The following is a 21,131-nucleotide window of genomic DNA, read 5'->3' as shown; positions in this document are numbered from 1 at the left end:
GATTGTTTCTGTATTTTATCTTCTCATACAATGGACAGCATAAATCTTCATTCACTCAAGTCTTCTATATCCTTCCATAAAGTTTTTCACCAGTGTCATGCACATTTCATGAAAAATCCTTTTCTCTATTTGACATTGTCATTGAAATTGGAATAAGCTATCATCCAATTATACTTTCTAAAAGGCTTTGTTCATATGCATGAAAATCTTTGAGTAATGTTTATTTTATAACTTTCCATATAATTTTTACTCCCAAAGTAGTTGATTTGATTTTCTTGTGTTTTCCAAATGTGTCCATATGATAAATTTTATAATGATATTGACAGTCCACTATATCATCTCTCAGTTTATTTTCTTTTCCAGGTGCATTGACATCCTCTACATAAAGATGATCAAAAACAGTGGTAATTGTGGAAATCCTTGTCTTATTCCAGTGTTCATTCACAATCTATAAACATGGTTTTAATACTGATAATGCAATTTAATAGTGCATTAAATTGAAACAATCTTCTTGGACAATAAAACAGTAAAGAAGGATTAGCTTTCCTTTAGCAATATGTTCATAGAGTTATTTAATAAAAAAGATATATCTTTACCTTTTTCAATTATTATCACTATTGGAATTGTGTCAAGAAAAGGATCTAGATTTTTAATATCAGATGTTTTTAAAAATATCAATCCAATGAAAATTAATGTGTTTTGCCTCTAATAATTCTGTCTCATAAAGACCCTGATCCTTTCCATGGTAAATAGAGCTTTCCTGCCATATTTATACCATTAGTCTTTATACCATCATCATTCTTTATACCATCAGCAACAACTAGATAGAAGTGGAAACATTTTATTAACAAAAATAGCACAGTAATTGGATATTTTATATGACAATAAAGGAACAAACAAACCAAAAAAAACCCCAAAAAACTATTGGACTATTTTGCCAGGCAGGACTCAATGAGAATGTAGCATTATTTATTATTTTTATACATTTACAATCCCTTGTCTAGAACTTAAAATATCATTGACTCTTCACATTGTATTATTGACGTTTTATGTGATCTTCGCAGTATAAGGTAAATACTTCTTAATGTGTCTTTTCCTGAACATAGGATTTGAGTAGGAGCTATTGAGGAAATCAGTTAAATCAGTATAAGTGATTAATTAACAAAGGAGAAGTGTATTTTAGATATCACTATACTAAAAATACCCCTCAATATACACATTTTATTCTATAGACCTCAAATAATGCGTGTGTTACACTAACTATGGCACACAGAGGTGCTGTATACACACAAAAATTATATACATACTTACTTTTTACTGGAAAACATGTTGTAGATAGCGCATGTTTAAGAAATGTTGATGCACGTAAAAGTGAACACCATATATCCACATAAAAATATACAAACCAGTAAGAATGACAGTGCTATAAATTAGCCTGAAAAGATTATTTACAATCAAATGTTAAAATCAATCCTGTCAAAAAAGTAAAACAAAGCAAAAGCAGTATTTATCTAAACATTTGGTTTCTCTGCCAAAACAAACGTCACGAAAATGTTGGTGATTAAATGATAGGATCTCATGGCGACCTGGAGTCTCTGTGCATCTGTGCTTCAAGTCTGCAGAGGGGTGATGTTCTTATTTCAAGGCAAGCTTAAATAATATGTGTGGCTTTCAAGCTATGCAAACTCATGACGCTTGGTTACAGAGATGAAGTATGGCAATTTTTTTTTTTTATTGCTAAAAGTATACGATATACCTTCAGGAATTTATAAGGCAGCAGTAAAGGAATTTCAGCATTAATGGGTGTGGGTCTCCCCTATAAATGAACACAATGTTAATGACATGGTCTTCATGCAAATTAGCTGATGAAATGCAGGGCATGATAGCTTGTGGTTTTTCACACCTACTACAAGGGTGTATAAAAGGCCCCAAGGAAGCAGAGAAGTTCATATTCTGAAAGCAAAAGCTTTGTTCTCACCTACATCTTCAACTATTGACAAGACGAGCTATTACTATGGCAACTACTATGGCGGTCTGGGCTATGGCCTTGGTGGCTTGGGCTATGGCTGTGGCTCTGGTGGCTACGGATACGTCTGCTACCACCCATGTTACTATGGAAGATACTGCTCCTCTGGCTTTTACTGAGAAACCTTGCATTCAACCTCACACATGACTGAGAACTTTCAGCCAATTTTCCTCTTCTTGATTCTACCGTCTGGACACTTCATTCCATTGGTGCCTCTCTCAGATGAAATTATCATGAGCCAATCCTAGGTCACTTTAATAGATGTTCAGATTTCAGCATACCAGGACTGACTTGATAATAATCATCTGAACTTGCAATTCTAATTTGGGGCAGTGGGGTGGATTTACAGTTTGGGTAATAATTCTCCTTTTGGATACATACTTTGGCAGAACTCTCATTTCATATTGTTCATGTGAGATCTGTGAAAATTTACTTTCAGTAAACTTACTTTGGATAGGAGAAGATGGCAGAAGAGTAAGACACAGAGGTCACCTTTCTCCCCACAGATATATCAGAAATACATCTACACGTGGAACTGTTCCTATAGAACACCCACTGAATGCTGGCAGAAGACCTCAGACCTCCCAAAAGGCAAGAAACTCCCCACATACCTGGGTAGGGCAAAAGAAAAACAGAAAAAACAGAGCCAAAAGAATAGGGATGAGACCTGCACCAGTGGGAGGGAGCTGTGAAGGAGGAAAGGTTTCCACACACTAGGAAGCCCCTTCGTGGGCGGAGACTGCAGGTGGCGGAGGGGGGAAGCTTCGGAGCCATGGAGGAGAGCGCAGCCACAGGGGTGCGGAGGGCAAAGCGAGAGATTTCCACACAGAGGATCAGTGCCTACCAGCACTCACCAGCCCAAGAGGCTTGTCTGCTCAGCCGCCGGGGCGGGTGGGGGCTGGGAGCTGAGGCTCGGGCTTCGGAAGTCAGATCCCAGGGAGAGGACTGGGGTTGGCTGCATGAACACAGACTGAAGTGGGGCTAGTGCACCACAGCTAACTGGGAGAGAGTCCGGGAAAAGCTCTGGAGCTGCGGAACAGGCAAGAGACTTTTTCTTGCCTCTTTGTTTCCTGGTGCGGGAGGAGAGGGGATTGAGAGCGCCACTTAAACGAGCTCCAGAGACGGGCACGAGCCGCGGCTATCAGCACGGACCCCAGAGACGGGGAGGAGACGCTAAGTCTGCTGCTGCCACCACCAAGAAGCCTGTGTGTGAGCACGGGTCACTCTCCACACCACCCCTCCTGGGAGCCTGTGCAGCCCGCCACTGCCAGCGTCCCGTGAACCAGGGACAACTTCCCCGGGAGAACGCACGGCGCACCTCAGGCTGGTGCAACGTCACGCCGGCCTCTGCAGCCGCAGGCTCGCCCTGCCTCCGTACCCCTTCCTCCCCGCGGCCTGAGTGAGCCAGAACCCCCGAAGCAGCTGCTCCTTTAACCCCGTCCTGTCTGAGTGAAGAACAGACTCCCTCAAGCGACCTACACACAGAGGCGGGGCCAAATCCAAAGCTGAACCCTGGGAGCTGTGCGAACAAAGAAGAGAAAGGGAAATCTCTCCCAGCAGCCTCAGGAGCAGTGGATTAAAGCTCCACAATCAACTTGATGTACCCTGCATCTGTGGAATACATGAATAGGCAACGAATCATCCCAAATTAGGAGGTGGACTTTGGAAGCAAGATATATTATTTTTTCCCCTTTTCCTCTTTTTGTGAGTGTGTATGTGTATGCTTCTGTGTGAGATTTTTGTCTGTATAGCTTTGCTTTCACCATTTGTCCTAGGGTTCTGTCTGTCCGTTTTTTGTTTTGTTTTGTTTTGTTTTTTTACTTAAAAAATTTTTTTCTTAATAATTATTTTTTATTTTAGTAACTTTATTTTATTTTATCTTACTTTTTTTTTAAGGTTTCACTTTATTTATTTATTTATTTATTCATTTATTTATGGCTATCTTTATTTTATTTTATTTTATCCTCTTTCTTTCTTTCTTTCTATTTTTTTCTCCCTTTTATTCTGAGCTGTGTAGATGAAAGGCTCTTGGTGCTCCAACCAGGCATCAGGGCTGTGCCTCTGAGGTGGGAGAGCCAACTTCAGGACACTGGTCCACAAGAGACCTCCCAGCTCCACGTAATACCAAATGGTGAAAATCTCCCAGAGATCTCCATCTCAACATCAAGACCAAGCTTCACTCAACGACCAGCAAGCTACAGTGCTGGACACCTTATGCCAAACAACTAGCAAGACAGGAACACAACTCCACCCATTAGCAGAGAGGCTGCCTAAAATCATAATAAGGCCACAGACACCCCAAAACACACCACCATGCGTGGACGTGCCCACCAGAAAGACAAGATCCAACCTCATCCACCAGAACACAGGCACTAGTCCCTTCCACCAGGAAGCCTACACAACCCACTGATCCAACCTTAGCCACTGGGGACAGATACCAAAAACAACAGGAACAACGAACCTGCAGCCTGTGAAAAGGAGACCCCAAACACAGTAAGATAAGCAAAATGAGAAAACAAAAAAACACACAGCAGGTGAAGGAGCAGGGTCAAAACACACCAGACCTAACAAATGAAGAGGAAATAGGCAGTCTACCTGAAAAAGAATTCAGAATAATGTTGTAAAGATGATCCAGAATGTTGGAAATAGAATAGACAAAATGCAAGAAACATTTAACCAGGATGTAGAAGAACTAAAGAGGAACCAAGCAATGATGAAAAACACAATAAATGAAATTAAAAATACTCTGGAAGGGATCAATAGCAGAATAACTGAGGCAGAAGAATGGATAAGTGACCTGGAAGGTAAAATAGTGGAAATAACTACTGCAGAGCAGAATAAAGAAAAAAGAATGAAAAGAACGGAGGACAGTCTCAGAGACCTCTGGGACAACATTAAATGAAGAAACATTCGAATTACAGGGGTCCCAGAAGAAGAAGAGAGAAAGAAAGGGACTGAGAAAATATTTGAAGAGATTATAGTTGAAAACTTCCCTAATATGAGAAAGGAAATAGTTAATCAAGTCCTGGAAGCACAGAGAGTCCCATACAGAATAAATCCAAGGAGGAACACTCATATTAATCAAAGACACATATCAATCAAACTATTAAAAATTAAATATAAAGAAAACATATTAAAAGCAGCAAGGGAAAAACAACAAATAACACACAAGGGAATCCCCATAAGGTTAACAGCTGATCTTTCAGCAGAAACTCTGCAAGCCAGAAGGGAGTGGCAGGACATATTTAAACTGATGAAGGAGAAAAACCTACAACCAAGATTACTCTACGCAGCAAGGATCTCATTCAGAGTTGATGGAGAAATTAAAACCTTTACAGACAAGCAAAAGCTGACAGAGTTCAGCACCACCAAACCAGCTTAACAACAAATGCTAAAGGAACTTCTCTAGGCAAGAAACACAAAAGAAGGAAAACACCTACAATAACAAACCCAAAACATTTAAGAAAATGAGAATAGGAATGTACATATCGATAATTACCTTAAATGTAAATGGATTAAATGTTCCCACCAAAAGACACAGACTGGCTAAATGGGTACAAAAACAAGAACTGTATAAATGCTGTCTACAAGAGACCCACTTCAGACCTAGGGACACATATAGACTGAAAGTGAGGGGATGGAAAAATATATTCCATGCAAATGGAAATCAAAAGAAAGCTGGAGTAGCAGTTCTCATATCAGACTAAATAAACTTTAAAATAAAGACTATTACAAGAGACAAAAAGGAATCTACATAATGATCAAGGGATTGATCCAAGAAGGAGATATAACAATTGTAAATATTTATGCATCCAGCATAGGAGTAACTCAATACAAGGCAAATACTAACAGCCATAAAAGGAGAAATCGACAGTAACACAATCAATGTAGGGGACTTTAACACCCCAATTTCACCAATGGACAATTCATCCAAAATGAAAATAAATAAGGAAACACAAGCTTTAAATGATACATTAAACAAGATGGACTTAATTGATATTTATATGACATTCTATCCAAAAAGAACAGAATACACATGTTTCTCAAGTGCTCATGGAACACTCTGCAGGATAGATCATATCTTGGGTCACAAATCAAGCCTTGGTAAATTTAAGAAAATTGAAATCGTATCAAGTATCTTTTCTGACCACAACGCTATGAGACTAGATATCAATTACAGGAAAAGATCTGTAAAAAATACAAACACATGGAGGCTACACAATACACTATTTAATAACGAAGTGATCACTGAAGAAATCAAAAGGGAAATCACAATATACCTAGGAACAAATGACAATGCAGACACGATGACCCAAAACCTATGGGATGTAGCAAAAGCAGTTCTAAGAGGGAAGTTTATAGCAATACAGTCCTACCTTAAGAAACAGGAAACATCTCAAAAAAACAACCTAACCTGCACCTAAAGCAATTAGAGAAAGAAGAACAAAAAAACCCCAAAGTTAGCAGAAGGAAAGAAATCATAAAGATCAGATCATAAATAAATGAAAAAGAAATGAAGGAAATGACAGCAAAGATCAATAAAACTAAAAGCTGGTTCTTTGAGAAGATAAACAGAATTGATAAACCATTAGCCAGACTCATCAAGAGAAAAAGGGAGAAGACTCAAATCATTAGAATTAGAAATGAAAAAGGAGAAGTAACCACTGACACTGCAGAAATACAAATGATCATGAGAGTTTCTACAAGCAACTCTACGCCAATAAAATGGACAACCTGGAAGAAATGGACAAATTCTTAGAAATGCACAATGTGCCGAGACTGAACCAGGAAGAAATAGAAAATATGAACAGACCAATCACAAGCACTGAAATTGAAACTGTGAGTAAACATCTTCCAAAAAACAAAAGCCCAGGACCAGATGGCTTCACAGGTGAATTCTATCAAACATTTAGAGAAGAGCAACACCTATACTTCTCAAACTCTTCCACAATATTGCAGAGGGCGGAACACTCCCCAACTCATTCTATGAGGCCACCATCACCCTGATACCAAAACCAGACAAAGATGTCACAAAGAAAGAAAACTACAGGCCAATATCACTGATGAACATAGATGCAAAAATCCTCAACAAAATACTAGCAAACAGAATCCAACAGCACATTAAAAAGATCATAGAGCATGATCAAGTGCGTTTTATTCCAGGAATGCAAGGATTCTTCAATATACTCAAATCAATCAACGTGATACACCATATTAACAAGTTGAAGGAGAAAAACCATATGATCATCTCAATAGATGCAGAGAAAGCTTTCAACAAAATTCAACACCCATTTATGATAAAAATCCTGCAGAAAGTATGCATAGAGGGAACTTTCCTCAACATAATAAAGGCCATATATGACAAACCCACAACCAACACCATCCTCAATGGTGAAAAACTGAAACCATTTCCACTAAGATCAGGAACAAGACAAGGTTGCCCACTCTCACCACTATTATGCAACATAGTTTCAGAAATGTTAGCCACAGCAATCAGAGAAGAAAAAGAAATAAAAGGAATCCAAATCGGAAAAGAAGAAGTAAAGCTCTCACTGTTTGCAGATGACATGATACTATACATAGAGAATCCTAAAGATGCTACCAGAAAACTACTAGAGCTAATCAATGAATTTGGTAAAGTAGCAGGATACAAAATTAATGCACAGAAATCTCTTGCATTCCTACACACTAATGATGAAAAATCTGAAAGTGAAATTAAGAAAACACTCCCATTTACCACTGCAACAAAAAGAATAAAATATCTAGGAATAAACCTACCTAAGGAGACAAAAGACCTGTATGCAGAAAATTATAAGACACTGATGAAAGAAATTAAAGATGATACAAATAGATGGAGAGATATACCATGTTCTTGGATTGGAAGAATCAACATTGTGAAAATGACTCTACTACCCAAAGCAATCTACAGATTCAATGCAATCCCTATCAAACTACCACTGGCATTTTTCACAGAACTAGAGCAAAAAAATTCACAATTTGTATGGAAACACAAAAGACCCCGAATAGCCAAAGCAATCTTGAGAACGAGAAATGGAGCTGGAGGTATCAGGCTCCCTGACTTCAGACTATACCACAAAGCTACAGTAACCAAGACAGTATGGTACTGGCACAAAAACAGAAATATAGATCAATGGAACAGGATAGAAAGCCCAGAGATAAACCCACGCACATATGGTCACCTTATCTTTGATAAAGGAGGCAAGCATATACAGTGGAGAAAAGATAGACTCTTCAATAAGTGGTGCTGCAAAAACTGGACAGGTACACGTAAAAGTATGAAATTAGAACACTTCCTAACACCAAACACAAAAATAAACTCAAAATCAATTAAAGAGCTAAATGTAAGGCCAGACACTACCAAATTCTTAGAGGAAAACATAGGCATAACACTCTATGACATAAATCACAGCAAGATCCTTTTTGACCCAGCTCCTTGAGAAATGGAAATAAAAACAAAAATAAACAAATGGGACCTAATGAAACTTAAAAGCTTTTGCACAGCAAAGGAAACCATAAACAAGACCAAAAGACAACCCTCAGAATGGGAGAAAATATTTGTAAATGAAGCAACTGACAAAGGATTAATCTCCAAGATTTACAAGCAGCTCATGCAGCTCAATATAAAAAAAACAAACAACCCAATCCAAAAATGGGCAGAAGACCTAAACAGACATTTCTCCAAAGAAGATATACAGATTGCCAACAAACACATGAAAGAATGCTCAACATTACTAATCATTAGAGAAATGCAAATCAAAACTACCATGAGGTATCACCTCACACCGATCAGAATGGCCATCATCAAAAAATCTAGAAACAGTAAATGCTGGAGAGGGTGTGGAGAAAAGGGAACCCTCTTGCACTGTTGGTGGGAATGTAAATTGATACAGCCACTATGGAGAACAGTATGGAGGTTCCTTCAAAAACTAAAAATAGAACTACCATATGACCCAGCAATCCCATTACTGGGCATATACCCTGAGGAAAACATAATTCAAAAAGAGTCATGTACCACAATGTTCACTGCAGCTCTATTTACAATAGCCAGGACATGGAATCAACCTAAGTGTCCATCATCGGATGAATGGATAAAGAAGATGTGGCACATATATACAATGGAATATTACTCAGCCATAAAAAGAAATGAAATGAAGTTATTTGTAGTGAGGTGGATGGAGTTAAAGTCTGTCATACAGAGTGAAGAAGGTCAGAAAGAGAAAAACAAATACAGTATGCTAACACATATATATGGAATCTAAGGGAAAAAAAAAATAAAGGTCATGAAGAACCTAGTGGCAAGATGGGAATAAAGACAGAGACCTACTAGAGAATGGACTTGAGGATATGGGGAGGGGGAAGGATAAGCTGTGACAAAATGAGAGAGTGGCATGGACATATATACACTACCAAACGTAAAATAGATAGCTAGTGGGAAGCAACCGCATAGCACAGGGATATCAGCTCGGTGCTTTGTGACCACCTAGAGGGGTGGCATAGGGAGGGTGGGAAGGAGGGAGATGCAAGAGGGAAGAAATATGGGAACATATGTATATGTGTAACTGATTCATTTTGTTATAAAGCAGAAACTAACACACCATTGTAAAGCAATTATACTCCAATAAAGATGGTTAAAAAAAAACAAACAAAAACTTACTTTGGCTGGCATTTTAAATGTGTCCTAGTTCTCTGTCCTTCATAAATAGGATTTCTATACATAAGGGCATTGAGCATGAGTTTATGCGTGTGTCTGTCTGCAATCTGTGTGTGTGTTCTTCATGAAAGCTCCGACAGTGGTGTTGTACCTGTAATTCTATGTAACCATGAGGGTAGAGAGACTGTCCAGCAATTCTTTTCACATTTTGTTAAAAGTATATCAACGAAGCAGCTGCAGCTGCTCTTAACCAACCTCATATCTTCACAGTGGGATCGTTATGCAACATTATTGCATCATTTGCCTGTGTTGTATTCTACGTCCTGCTGTCTTTTGCTGTTTCTAAGCAGGACCTTACTCTGTTGTTTTGTTGGAAGCTGTACTCTTAATGGATTTCTTCTATTGAGGCTGTTTTTTCTTGCTTCGCTTAAACAACAATTGAAGGAGCTCAAACAACCTTCAGAATCACATAGTAATTGGTTTGCTAAGTTGCCATCCTTGCTTTCAGGTACCCAGGGCTGTAAGTTATATTTGGATACATGTCTCAGCAAGTCCTTGCATGGAGTGCCCAAAGAGACACTTGTCATACTGTAGAACTTTGCTCTTCAAAATGTCCTACCTTGATTAGGTTTACTCCCTTGATAATCAAACTAATTATACTTAGGTAATTCGGTTTGTGATTCTATTTAAAGGGCTAGAAGTCCCAGTGTATGGTGTGTGGGTGTGTTAATAATCATTTCTGTTTCTAGGCTTCCAGAACTGCTTGCATTGTCCTTGGCTGTTCTGTTTACCTATTCTTTGTATCTCCAGATGGTATCTTCACCTTTTATTCAACTTGCTTCATTGGTAATAAAACCCTGCAAAAACGGAGATTGTATGGAACTCTATTGCCTCTCTGAAGTACTTTTTTTTTCAGTTATCAGGAAGAAAGTTCTTTTAAGATGTCTTTGAATGAATGACAGCTTTTGAAAGACAACTGCATTCAAGCTATAACCACAAAATCGGTCAACCATTGACCTACTTGTATATTAATATATGACAGTGACATCCTTAGCTTTGGAGTCTATAAACCAAACCAATCAAAGACAGAATACATGAAATCCAGAAAAAAGGGGGAGAAATCCTGAAAGATGCTATATTTAATTTCTTTCAAGAACATAGGATGGTCATGACAAATGAAGCAGTGTCTCTGCTTACAAAAAAATATTGATAGTGCATGCCTTCAGCTGTTGACTCATAAAATAGTAGGAACAGACATTGGTAACAAATTTTAGACATGAGATAGAGCATGTCACATGCAGTACAAGTTCAAGGGGCCAATACCAAAGTTTTAATGAACTGTACAAAATAAATATACTTTAGCCCACATTTCAAAATATTATTAGATGAACTAGTCTTGGACATCTAAGAAAAAGGCTGCTAATTGTCAACAAGAGCTTCAACTTATTAATTTTTGCTGTGCTTGGTGATGCCATGCTGGCACCTCCCATGACAGATGTAATCATGCATTTATTCAACCATCCACCCAAGAGTAATTATCATCACATTGTACCCAAACTTTACTAAGTATAAGCGGTAGAAAGACATAAAAATGTTTCCAGGGATATTGATGAACTTACTGGTCAGATGGAAATTCAGATAATAAATATATGATTACAATTCTCTCTATTGACTTTTAAGAAAGATTTATGTATTGGGAGCAATTGGACCCCATAGGTGGGACATTTAATCAAGCCTGTGTTGTCAGTGAAAGTTCCCCCCAAAAAGATACTGCCCAAGCTTAGTATTAAAGAAATATACCAGAAGGGAGGATTTAGAATGTGTTGGGCATAGTGTTTGTGTTAGCCTGCTTCTTTCAGCAGTTTCTTTCCCCATAATCAATAACTAGATGCAGTTTTCTCTAGTAGACATGTACTTATTCAACATTTTCAGGAGAGTTTCATTTAGAAACTAGAAATTGGAAGGTGGAGTTAGATTGCCTGGGAAGCTCTTCCAACTTCATAGGTGATAACCATCATCAAAAATAATGGTAGCAGTTATCTAGGAATTGCTGCAAGTGGGAATATGAAATCGAAGAGAGATAACTTAGAAGAATCAGTGCCCTGGTTTGTAACCATTATAAGTCTAAAGAAGATTAAAGTTCTAGAACCAGTTGTATCAGAGAGGCGTTAGTTTGATGGTCATAGATTTTAATCAGGAATATACTGCTTTAGGTTTTCATTGGATTCTCTTTAAGTGAAATATCACTTAAGGATATTCTTACTTAGTAAAGAATATTGTATTTTCAAAGCACTTTCCTATGTTTTCTTCAGTAATATTTACAACAGCTTTTTGATTTACACAGCCATTTTGATCCCAGTTTTCACAATAAATGTTAACAAACTATCCAATGTCACATTAAATGACATAACCAATCCAAAAGCTAAATTGTTTAACTTTGGTTTACTGGTCTGTACAGAGGAGAAAACTTTCTTTGTGTAAAGAAGAGTGTACTCATTTGAAGTTTGACAGATGGAATGTGGCATTAAAGCAGTACTGATTTTGTAGCTATGCTAAAAGTCAGAAAGCAGGTCCTTAGAAGCTCAACCTCTAATACATTTGCTTTTGAAATTAATAATAATATGCATAATATTCCAAATTTACCATGATATTATTTTCTCAATTCTTCTTGAACCCCTTCTGAATTGTAAATGTGTGACAAAACTTAGATGATGAAGTTTAGGACTATTGTTATGACTTAATTTTCGGAATTTGAGTGTTAAAAGCATTCAGGATAGAAAGGTTAAGATACTATACTAGGTTTCTATGGCTGCTTAAAAATAACCATACATTTATCAAGTTAAAACAGCATCCATTTCTTTGCTCTCACTTCTGTGGATGGGAACTTGGTCAAGGTGTCCCTGGGTTCTCTGCACAGTGTATACTAAAGCTGAAATAAGGGGATCAACTGGGCTGAGTTCTTGTCTGGAGGCTCTGGGGAAGAGTCTATTCCCAAGCTCGTACTGGTGTGGACAGAATCCAGTTCCTATGTTTGTAGGATTGGGTCCCCATTGCTATACTGACTATCAGCTAAAGGCTACTCTGAATAAGTAGAGGTCACTTACATGCCTGGCCACATGGGCCCCTCCACCTTCAAGCCAGCAAAGACATGTCAAATCCCATGCTCTGAGCTTATGACTTCTTATTCTGCTACCAGCCAGAGCAAACTCTACTTTTATAGGGGTCTTATGATTAGGTTAGGCCCAACCAGATTATCTCCCTTTCTTAACTGTGTCGTATGAAATAGCCTGATCACAGGAGTAAAGCTCATTATATTTACAGTGCTGGGAGCAGTGCAGGGTGTGTACACCAGGAGAGGGGATGGTTTGGGGAGCCAGCTTAACATGCTGCCTAACCAAGAGACATGTTCTCATCCTACCCTGAACAATCACCTCTCACCCGATTCAGAGCAAACCCAAAGCCCTGCTGTGACCTCCTTAGGTATTTGTGTAAAATTATCTCTAAATGGTGCTGCTAAGAGTGCTTTCAGTACCATCTGCCTGGCATGCTCTTCCCTCAGGTAACCCTACATGGCTCATGTTCTCACCTTTCCAGTCTTCACTTAGAAGACACTTATTTAAGATGGGCCTTCCCTAACAATCTATCTACAACTTCAGTTCCCCCGTTGGTCATTGCCTATCTCCCACCTCTGCTTTATACTTTGTCCTTAACAGTTACCACTATCACTATGTAACATACTCTTTTGATTGATTGCCTGATTGCTGGGTCATTTTCCCTACTCCCCACTAGAATGTAAGCTTCTGGAATACAGGGCTCTTGTCAGCTTTGTTTACTACTGTGAAATATCTTTTCCAGTGCCTAAAAAAATATTGAGCACAAAGTAGCCATTCGGTAAATATTTGGTGAATGACTAAATTAAGTCTGTATTTGTTGATGGTCTACTCCCCCAGTAAAATGTTAGCATCCTGGGGATGGAGGATTTGTTTTTCTTTTTACTACTTTGTTTCCAAGATAAGTAGGTAAATGTTCTCTATTATTTGTTGAAGGAATGACAATTAATTTGAATTTGGAGGAAGCAGAAAAATAAGCTGGACTCAGGTATAAATCCAGGTTCCTGTCTTTGACAGCTGGCGATTTTTGAAGTTGTGAGTCAACATAGAAACAGTAAGGAAGAGAGAAACAAAACAAAACTAAACAAAACAAAACCATTGACCACATGGTGGGTGAAAGGGAAGATGATTGGTGTTTTTTGTCTTTACTTTAAAAAATGTTTCACATATTGAATTTGAGGTAAGTCTCAAAGAGAGTAAGTGTGCTGATGAGAGAGAGAAGGTGGGGAGTTGCCAGTTACTGTCTGATGGTGACTGCTCTGGGAAATCAAGAGGTGGTGGGCAAGTGTGAGAGAATAGGAGAGTGAGAAGGTGTTCTAAAAGACAGACAGATCTTGGCATGACTGTGGGTATGAGGGAAGGTCCAATAAACATAGATTTATGGGCAGAGTTGAGTATTCAGTTGGGATGAGAGGAAACATATTTGTGATGTGGTTAATCTTCAGAGTTTTACGAGGTGATGATTTTCTTTTTCAGCTATGCAGAGTAAATGCAAAGTAATTAATTTGCTAATATATTTCATTACTTATGTTTATTAATATAATTTTTTAAATTTAAATATAAGGTGTGCATGTATCTGATAAACGATATTTTTCAGCCAGTACTAAGACGTGAAACTCCCTGTACTATTATTCTAGTCGTAGACATAGAAGTTCCTAAAAATACTGTGGATTGTATGAAGGGAAAAAGGATAACCAAAGAGGTGACATTTGGAAAGTTATACTACTGGTATTCTTTGAAGCAGGGGGTAAGAGGGTGCATTATTCAGTGATGTATACTCAAGGTATAGCCTGTGTCTGAACCATACTGGGCACTCAGTAAATGTTTCTAGAGGGACAATTTACAATTTCATGAGATGCAACACAAACCCGAGGAGAGAAGTGTGTTTTTAATATAATCCCCACTGACATTTTGAAGAGAAAGATCAATAAATAGGAAAATAATGAAAACTATTAAAAATATCATATTAAAATAGAACACACAGATAAAAGAGAAAACACAGTTTTCAAGTGCAGAAGGATGAAGCAGCAGGAGAAGTTTCTGATTAACAGAAACAAATCATTTTGTTTGTGTCAAATCACTTGAAAATATCAAGAGCTAACAATGACAAAGCAAGATGGTCTTGATGTAGAGAGGTAGAACCACAAATCTGGAATCACACAGTGCTCTGTAGACATTTAGCTAAAGGACAATAGCCCAGTCTTCCAACAAGTCAATATCCCATGATTATGTTCCAGACTATACCACAGGCAAGACAACTGCTGAGACCTCCAAAGAGAGCTCCTTGTTTATTTCATTTTCCATTCCTTTTTTTTTTGCACAAAGTCCACTAGTTATATAAGTCCACTTGTACATCAATGCTTTAATATCTCATCCTATGCTAGAATGTAGCCTCCATGAAGTTCATGGACTAGTTTTCCTTTTTTACCCTGAGTATATTAATGCCTGAGAAATAGTGATCATTAGGTAAATATTTGTTGAATGGATTAACCCCAAAGGGTTGCGCAGGCTGCCTTCAGCAGGCTAACAACTCCCTTAGATATTTCTAAATGCCAATATTACATTAATCAATACTCATGATGGGGTTTCTATAGAATTAAGAAAAGCTAAGCTATGAGTAGCAGGCTTTGTTCTATTAAGTCAACTAAAGTAGATTTAGAACAAAATATTTAAAACATTTATTTTTTATTTCTTTTTAAAAGTGATTATATTTTTCTTAAATAGTTTAAGTATTTCTTGTTTAAACATTTGTTTTCTCTGAAGTTGTGCTCCTTCTGAAGGTCAAACAACTTTACCCTCACCTGACAATAGAGACAGTATCCTGTATGAACCACATAGTGAGCTCAGAAAACACAGGTTCTTGAGCCAGAAAACTGGTTTTGAAGCTTCTCTCAGCCACTGATTAGCTGTGTGACCTTGTGCAGATAATTAAGCAGGATAGTAATAGTACTACAAAGGATTGTTTTGAGTTTGAGTTCAATACATGTAAAGAACTTCAGATAGTAGGGGACTTCCCTGGCAGTCCAGTGGTTAGGACTTTGCCTTCCAATGCAGGGGGTGTGGGTTTGACCCCTGGTCAGGGAGTTAAGATCCCACATGCCTCGGGGCCAAAAAAACAAAACATAAAACAGAAACAATATTGTAACGAATTCAATAAAAAGACTTTAAAAATGGTCCACATAAAAAAAAAAAATCTTTAAAAAAAAAACTTCAGATAGTGCCTGGCTCTTATTAATTGCTTATTAAATATTATCTATTATCATAGTTTACTTTAAAAATGAAAGTATACATGACACACGAGGTCTAGAAGTATCCTATCTGGTTGTTTTCCAATCAATGTGTCATTTACATGTGTACTTTCCATCGAGAACCATCCAAAAAAATTCCTTTTTCTGGATCACCAAAGATCTGTGGCAATTTTTAAATTGCTTACAAGTTCTTGCACTTACTTTGCAGCTATTGGAGGTACAATGCTGGGAAAAAGAAAGCTTATGTATTATTACCTTGACAAATTGGCTGATGCCCAGAGTCTACTGAGTTGAAAGATATTTTGAGGGAATTGGATTTTCTCCTTACCCATTATAGTTTGTTCAATTTTTCCACAGTTGTTTCAAAACCACAGAATAAGACTGACTTTTATATGAATATAGTTAAAAAGCATATATGGATTAAAGACAAAATAAATCACTGTTATAAGAAATAAAATGATTCCTTAACATTGATATTTGTCAAAATCTTAAGATGTGAGGGCAGTAGTATCTCACAAAAACAAAAGACTGGAAAAAGTGTCTTTCTACAGGAACCAGTGTGAGTCATAGAGTGAATGGGGGAGAGTTTGGTCCCTTCCATGCTGGGTAGGAGGCAGTGCAGGCTGAGAATGAGAAGAGGAGGCAGATAACTTGGTGTTTCATGTACAGACAAAATTTAGGGCTGGAGGTTTGCTTCTCTTTTAGGAGTTGAAGCAGAAGAACATAGGAAGTAATTCCTGGGTTGAATCGCATGAGAACCTCTGTTATTGAGGATAAAGCAAAATGACTGGTCTTATCGGGTTATGACCAGGACCAAAGACAATAGTCTTTTAAAAAATTTACCTTAAATTTTATTGAAACTAAATTCTTCCAGCTAAAGTAGATTCAAATAGAGCAGTTCTTTACCACTAATTATTCCCTTCAATTTGTAGTTTGCAAAGTTCCATCAATATGGAAATATATAAACACCTAATCACACTGTACTCTTAATTAACTGGTAGGGGAAACCAGTGTAGTAAGTGTAAAGGAAGTTCAAAAATCATCAATACTCTTTTTGATATTCAATTATTTTGAGATTTTTTTTTAAAGTGGGACAAGCTGAATATACTGGTTTCAGGTCACTTGCATCTATATCTAATGATAGTGGGAATAAACAGTGGAATAAACAAAAATATAAGGCAGTTGTGCACTATGGGAAAATAAACTCCCTAACCTGCAGTGCGGAAATTTCAAATTTACCTGATGAACTAAGGTTTTAGTCCTCAACTGTCACTAAAGATCATTGTTGTATAATTGTTTGTCTGAGTTGCAGGTTTCTCACTTGTTTATAAAATAATAAAGGACACAAATAAATGGTACCCCAAGTTTCTCTGAATCCTGAAATTTTATGATCTTATGGTAATATGGAATTTAGTGTCTGGAATAAGAATATAGTTGGGGGTAGGGAGCTACTTATAGTGATTAGGAAGAACTCTTTTTATGCAGTCTTCAATGGTATATACCAAGCATGCTTACTGTACCTGAAATGTGATGATTGAGAAATTCCTTTGCCTTCAGTTTGTGGCTCTTTTAAAAATTAAATGACATCACTGCACTACTAAATGGGGTTCTCTGCTGACTTTAAAAGCACTTTGTTTTAAGACATACATCATAGTTGATTGTCATTTTTCATAGGGCTAGTATTTTGGAGAAAATTATGGTTCAATTTATGTGAATTCTTCGGAGAAGAAAGATAACACCCATAATTTAGAAAAGAGTCAACAGCCATGGAACAACAAAGGGAAGGGTATAATTAGAGGGTAAATGCAATCTCATGCAATGCAATTTGAAGAATGGAAGCTTATAGAAATTTGTTTATGGAGCTTGAAACTCAGAAACCCAAACAAGTTTGGGGATTATAAACACAATAGTGTCTTATTAGCAGTGAAATAATTTTCTAGGAATTCAAATAAAACAAAATAAAATGTGTCACATAACTTTTAAATAAGGAGTCGCGAAACAAGTGGAAGGCATGGTTTGAAGTTAGGAAACAAGATAGTTGACAGTTTTCAAATAATGTGTTCTATTGGGTGATATTTAGAGGTGGGGCTTTCCACACCCACCAGCATATATAAATGCTCTTGTGCAGTCACAGTCACAAAGCTGACCTACAATACCAAGTCAGACTCACCACTTCTGACACCATGAGCTACTACGGCAACTACTGCCAAGGCCTGGGCTACAGCTGTGGAGGCTTTGGTGGCCTGGGCTATGGCTACGGCTACGGACGTGGCAGCTTCCGCAGGCTGGGCTATGGCTGTGGTTATGGACATGGCTGCTACCATCCATGTTACTATAGAAGATACTGGTGTTCTGGCTTCTACTGAATAATTATATGAAGATTTACAGTTTGTGGACTTCATCTTCTGTAAGACTCTGATTCATCTAGAAAACTTTATTCCATAACCTGCTTGCTTCATTTATCCTGTCTTGATAATGAAACTGTTATTTGGACCACCTGGTTTCTGACATTAATGTGAAGACAACTTGATGAACTAGATGTTGGTGTTTGACTAGTGATGCTCTCAGGGATTCTCCTTCTATATAGGACAAAGAGTCATTAAACTCTAGCAAGTCTTTGTCTTTTAGCATCCGATGTCTAATAATAAACTTTTTCTGACATAGTAAATGTCTTTTAAGCTTCAATTTTTTAATCACATTAAACTTGCTGTGATGTATTAATACAATCATCAACCATGGCAACGTTTTCTTCTTATAGCTAAGAAATTTACCAATATGTCTTATTTCATAATTATCTCTTCCTCCTTCTTCTTTTTCCTTTCTTCTTCCCCTTACCTCTTCCTTCTCCTTTTCCTCATCTTTTTCTCCTTTATTTTATCATTCTCCTCCTCCTCCTCATTATCAATATCTATCTTTTTCTTTGCTGGCCAGACACAGGAATTCTGTCTAAAGGTTGAAGAGGCTCTGTGATGATAATCAAATTTTACTGTATTTTTTAAAATTCATTATTCCTTGGAAATTATCTTGTTAATTTCAAAACAAAATGATAAGGAAAAACTTTAGCTTGCAGTAAATTATTTTAGAACTCTTGAGAAAATAAACATGAAAGAATTATATCAAAATATTAACAATTGTTAAATAGATAATATTTGTTGTAATATTTATTCTTTCTTCTTTTTGGTATATTTAAAATATTTTATAAAATAAAAAATCTAAAATAGAAGCAAAAACCATTTATCTTGAACTCAAGTATATATTATTGTAATAAATTAAATTTATGAAAACAGACCCAAGAGGAAAAAACACCTGAATAGTTCTCTCATATAAAAATTAAATCTATGATCCAAAATCTTCCCAAAATACTAATTTAAGGCCAGAGGTATCTGAGGCAAGTTTGTCCTTCGGTGAGTGATAGAATTTACTGACTAAAAGTGAAAATGAATCATGAGGATTTTGAATGGGTTATTCTATCCAACAGTTGACTATTCTAGGAATGCTAAAATTGTAAATGCTTTTAGCATTCCTAAAATGCTAGATATGGTTTATCTAGATTGTTCATTGTAAATGAATCTGAAATTTATGGACCACAGTTCTGTTGAAGATTGGAAATTAGTAATGTAGCCAGATGAAGGCTGTGTGAATATCAAACTTTAGATGCTGATATATCTGAAACCTTCTCTTGCCTATTAGCTTTCCTCACTTGGAAATAAAAACGTGTCTTTTCTGGAAAAGTGGATTCTGAAAACCATATCGGGTAGTTTGAGGTCTGTCATATGTTGATGTAGAGAATACTGTTGCTCCTTTTTTGAGTCCTTTGCTCTCCATTAGTAATGTTGATGCTGTGTCAGACTTGTGTACCATGAGAATATGACAAGTCAAACCTTTGTGGTTGCACACCTATTAATAAATCTAACAGAAATGTGCAATTCTTCTTCTTTTTTTTTTTTTTTTAATAAATTTATTTATTTTATTTATTTATTTTTGGCTGCATTGGGTCTTCGTTCCTGCGTGCGGGCTTTCTCTAGTTGCAGCAAGCGGGGGCCACTCTTCATCACGGTGCGTGGGCCTCTCACTATCGCGGCCTCTCTTGTTGCGGAGCACAGGCTCCAGATGCGCAGGCTCAGTAATTGTGGCTCACGGGCCCAGTTGCTCCGCGGCATGTGGGATCCTCCCAGACCAGGGCTCGAACCCCTGTCCCCTGCATTGGCAGGCAGATTCTCAACCACTGCGCCACCAGGGAAGCCCCTGCAATTCTTCTTAATAGTAAATATTAAAACATACTTATAGAAGTTAAAGAAGGTCTAAATATAAGGAAAATATATCATGACTGTGGATCAGAAGAATCATTATTATCCGCCAAATTTGATTTATAGATTCAGTGCAATTATAATAAAAATATCTGAATAGAATTATTTTATACTACTTTTGTCTTTTAACCTTACTAGCCTTATAAGCGGTTGATCTACTACATTAACATTACATCCTTATGATACTGAATCATCCATTCAACAAACAGAGAATTAAAAAAAAAAAATTATTCTAGTCTACTTTTAAATCTTTCAGGAATTAAAACACCAAATATAGGTTTTGCAATTTTTTGTTGAGAGTATTCTGAAATCTTTTATATTTTTTTTACTTTTGTTAATAGGTATTTCTCTATCATGATATCTTTTACTTCCTTGTGTATATGAAAACTATTCATTTTCTTTGACAATTTTATATTGCGTTATTGATGAATCATTTTAGTTTTTGAGTTAGTTTCATCATTGATTCGCAAGGGTTTTTCCAGATATGCTACTGTGTTGCCTGCAAGTAGAGATAGTTTTACTTTTAAAAATCTTTTTCTAGTTCTTACTCATCTATCGATACTTTTTGCCCAACTGCATTTGCTAATATCTCCAGGACAAAGTTTAATACTAGTGATAGGGTAGGCATCTTTGCCTTTCTCCTAAATTTTGTGGAAATGCCTCTAGGGTTTCACAGTTACCTAAAATGCTAACTTTAAGTCAATTTTACTATGTTAGAAAATTAACCATCAATTCTTATTTTCTTGAATGCTTTTATAAGGAATGAGT

General features: G+C 37.0%; 1 protein-coding gene across 1 annotated transcript; it reads left to right on the top strand.

The window, feature by feature from the left end:
- Positions 1 to 1,578: 1,578 nt before the first annotated feature.
- Positions 1,579 to 19,984, top strand: LOC309659584 (uncharacterized protein; the record flags this gene model as incomplete). Its single annotated transcript, XM_082459459.1, has 4 exons — positions 1,579 to 1,645; positions 1,877 to 2,140; positions 14,446 to 14,555; positions 18,171 to 19,984. The coding sequence occupies 4 exons, from the start codon at positions 1,579 to 1,581 to the stop codon at positions 18,420 to 18,422; spliced, it is 693 nt and encodes a 230-aa protein (XP_082315585.1). The 3' UTR covers positions 18,423 to 19,984.
- Between the last annotated feature and the right edge of the window lie 1,147 nt (positions 19,985 to 21,131).

This window comes from Balaenoptera physalus (assembly GCF_965194825.1).
Source record: "Balaenoptera physalus genome assembly, chromosome: 4".
Lineage (NCBI taxonomy): Eukaryota > Metazoa > Chordata > Mammalia > Artiodactyla > Balaenopteridae > Balaenoptera > Balaenoptera physalus.
Note: the sequence above shows the minus strand (reverse complement) of the source record. Positions and strands in the feature narration are given on the sequence as shown.